Source organism: Aythya ferina, assembly GCF_964211825.1.
Source record: "Aythya ferina genome assembly, contig: HAP1_SCAFFOLD_29, whole genome shotgun sequence".
NCBI classification, from domain to species: Eukaryota; Metazoa; Chordata; class Aves; order Anseriformes; family Anatidae; genus Aythya; species Aythya ferina.
Window position 1 is genome coordinate 1702851 of NW_028181463.1, and position 2397 is coordinate 1705247.

At 52.1% G+C, this 2397-nt stretch overlaps 1 protein-coding gene across 1 annotated transcript; it reads left to right on the top strand.

The window, feature by feature from the left end:
- Positions 1-718: 718 nt before the first annotated feature.
- Positions 719-1639, top strand: LOC311428087 (olfactory receptor 14C36-like; the record flags this gene model as incomplete). Its single annotated transcript, XM_084539645.1, has 1 exon — positions 719-1639. The coding sequence occupies one exon, from the start codon at positions 719-721 to the stop codon at positions 1637-1639; it is 921 nt and encodes a 306-aa protein (XP_084395771.1).
- Between the last annotated feature and the right edge of the window lie 758 nt (positions 1640-2397).

A 2397-nucleotide genomic window follows, 5' to 3' on the forward strand; every position in this document is an offset into this window, starting at 1 on the left:
GGAAGAGACCCACAGGGATCATCGAGTCCAACTCCTGGCTCCACAGAGGTCTTACCCCCAAACTTCTACCATATGACCAGGAGCATATTCCAAACTCTTCTTACACTCCAGAGCTCTTGTCCCTCTGCTGTCTGTGCAGGGCAGATGACACAGGTCTATGAGAACAGGTGGTACCTCACCGACACCGCAGCCTCTGCACTGGGTTGGGTCCGCCCTGCCTGCCCATGCCTGCTTCTCTCCCTTGCCCAGGGTGCCAGCTGGTGGTGCCTGATTCTGACAGGGAGTGCTGTGCACGAAGGGTGAAGCAGGAGGAGATGCTTCCTGTTTTCTCCAGCCAGACACGCATGATCCACCTGCTGGTTTTGTCTCCTGGGTATTGAACAGGGAAGATGCACACAGAGTCACACAGCCAAACACCCCTCACTCAGCAGAGGGAGCCACTGCCCAGGAACCTTCCCTCTTGGAACCTCGAATGGAGCAGAGTAGGCTCATTGGGAGCTGCTGGGCAGAGGAGGCTGCAGTGTACAGGACACTCAGCAAGCAGAAAGCAGGGCTCCAGACAGGGAGAGACACAAAGATCCTCTTAGAAAGAGGGAATGTAAGATTTTAATTGGGGATTAACTGATTTTTGCTCACAGTCATTACTCATAACACACCGTCTCACTCTCTAAATATGTTTTGTTTCTCATTTCGCAGTCTCCTTGACCAAAGTAAGCAAATGTCCAACATCAGCTCACTGAGCGAGTTCCTCCTGCTGGCATTCGCAGACACGCGCGAGCTGCAGCTCCTGCACTTTGCGCTCTTCCTGGGCATCTACCTGGCTGCCCTCCTGGGCAACGGCCTCATCCTCAGCGCCGTAGCCTGCCACCACCGCCTCCACACCCCCATGTACTTCTTCCTCCTCAACTTCGCCTTCCTTGACCTTGGATCCATCTCCACCACTCTGCCCAAAGCCATGGCCAATGCCCTCTGGGACACCAGGGCCATCTCCTATCAAGGATGTGCTGCACAGGTTTTCTTTTTGGTCTTCTTGATTGTAGCAGAGTGTTATCTCCTCACCATCATGTCATACGACCGCTACGTTGCCATCTGCAAGCCCCTGCATTACGGGAGCCTCCTGGGCAGCAGAGCTTGTGCCCAGATGGCAGCAGCTGCCTGGGGCAGTGGCTTTCTCAATGCTGTCCTGCACATTGCCAACACATTTTCCCTGCCCTTCTGCCAAGGCATTGTTGTGGACCAGTTCTTCTGTGAAATTCCCCACATCCTCAAGCTCTCCTGCTCAGATGCCTACCTCAGGGAAGTTGGGACACTTGTCTTTAGTGTTTCTTTAGCATTTGGTTGTTTTGTTTTCATTGTTTTCTCCTATGTGCAGATCTTCAGGGCAGTGCTGAGCATTCCCTCTGAGCAGGGCAAGCACAAAGCCTTTTCCACGTGCCTCCCTCACCTGGCCGTTTTCTCCCTCTTTATCAGCTCTGTCATGTTTGCCTACCTGAAGCCCCCTTCCATCTCCTCCCCATCCTTGGACATGGTGATGGCAGTTCTGTACTCGGTGGTGCCTCCAGCACTGAACCCCCTCATCTACAGTGTGAGGAACCAGGAGCTGAAAGCCACACTGAAGAAACTGATTCTATTTACTTAGCAATAAATTGGCTATCTCACTTTTCTAGTTTTACTCAAGTTAATCTCAGGCAATTTGTGACCTTTAGGTATAGCATTCTTTAAAATTCTCTTTGCACTTAGATGTTTGCTTTCATTCCTCTTTTCCAGATGACCATTCCTCTGTGTGACCCAGAGGCTTTCTCTGAATGTGTTTATCCCTAAATGACACCTGGCCTCTGTTCTGGTATCTTGTTAGTAAAATTAAATTGCTCATGCTTAGGGTTCTTCTTCCCAATCTGGAGTGCAGAAGACAATCAGGGAATGCCAGGCTGAATGTCTCGGTCTTTTACTGGGGATCCTCCTGGACACAGGGCCATGGGGGCACCGGATTTTGAGTGAGGGAGCGAGGGCTGGACTGAGTCGTCACTGGTGGATGCCCATTGCCCCTGGAGACCCTAAGTGGTCAAGAAGCAGCTTCCTGGGTTTGAAACGTGACAGGACTGGTGGCATCAAGGAGGTATTGTGAACCACCAGAATATCCTAAGGGTTCTCCTGGGACACTGTGTGCCTTATGTTGAGTGGGCAGTAAGTGGATCTTCACAGTAAAGCTAAGCCAAAGGATGGATTTTCTGATGGGAGCTCTGCAGTGCTAGGACACAGAACGGGGTCACAGCACAAAGGTCTCAGAGGGCTTCAGTGAACAAGTGGAAAGGGCCAAAAGACTGGGTGACCAGGCAAGGGCAGGGGGGTGAGGAGAGGTGGGCAGGGGCTGAGCTGGGCTGGGCAGTGCCCGGCAGA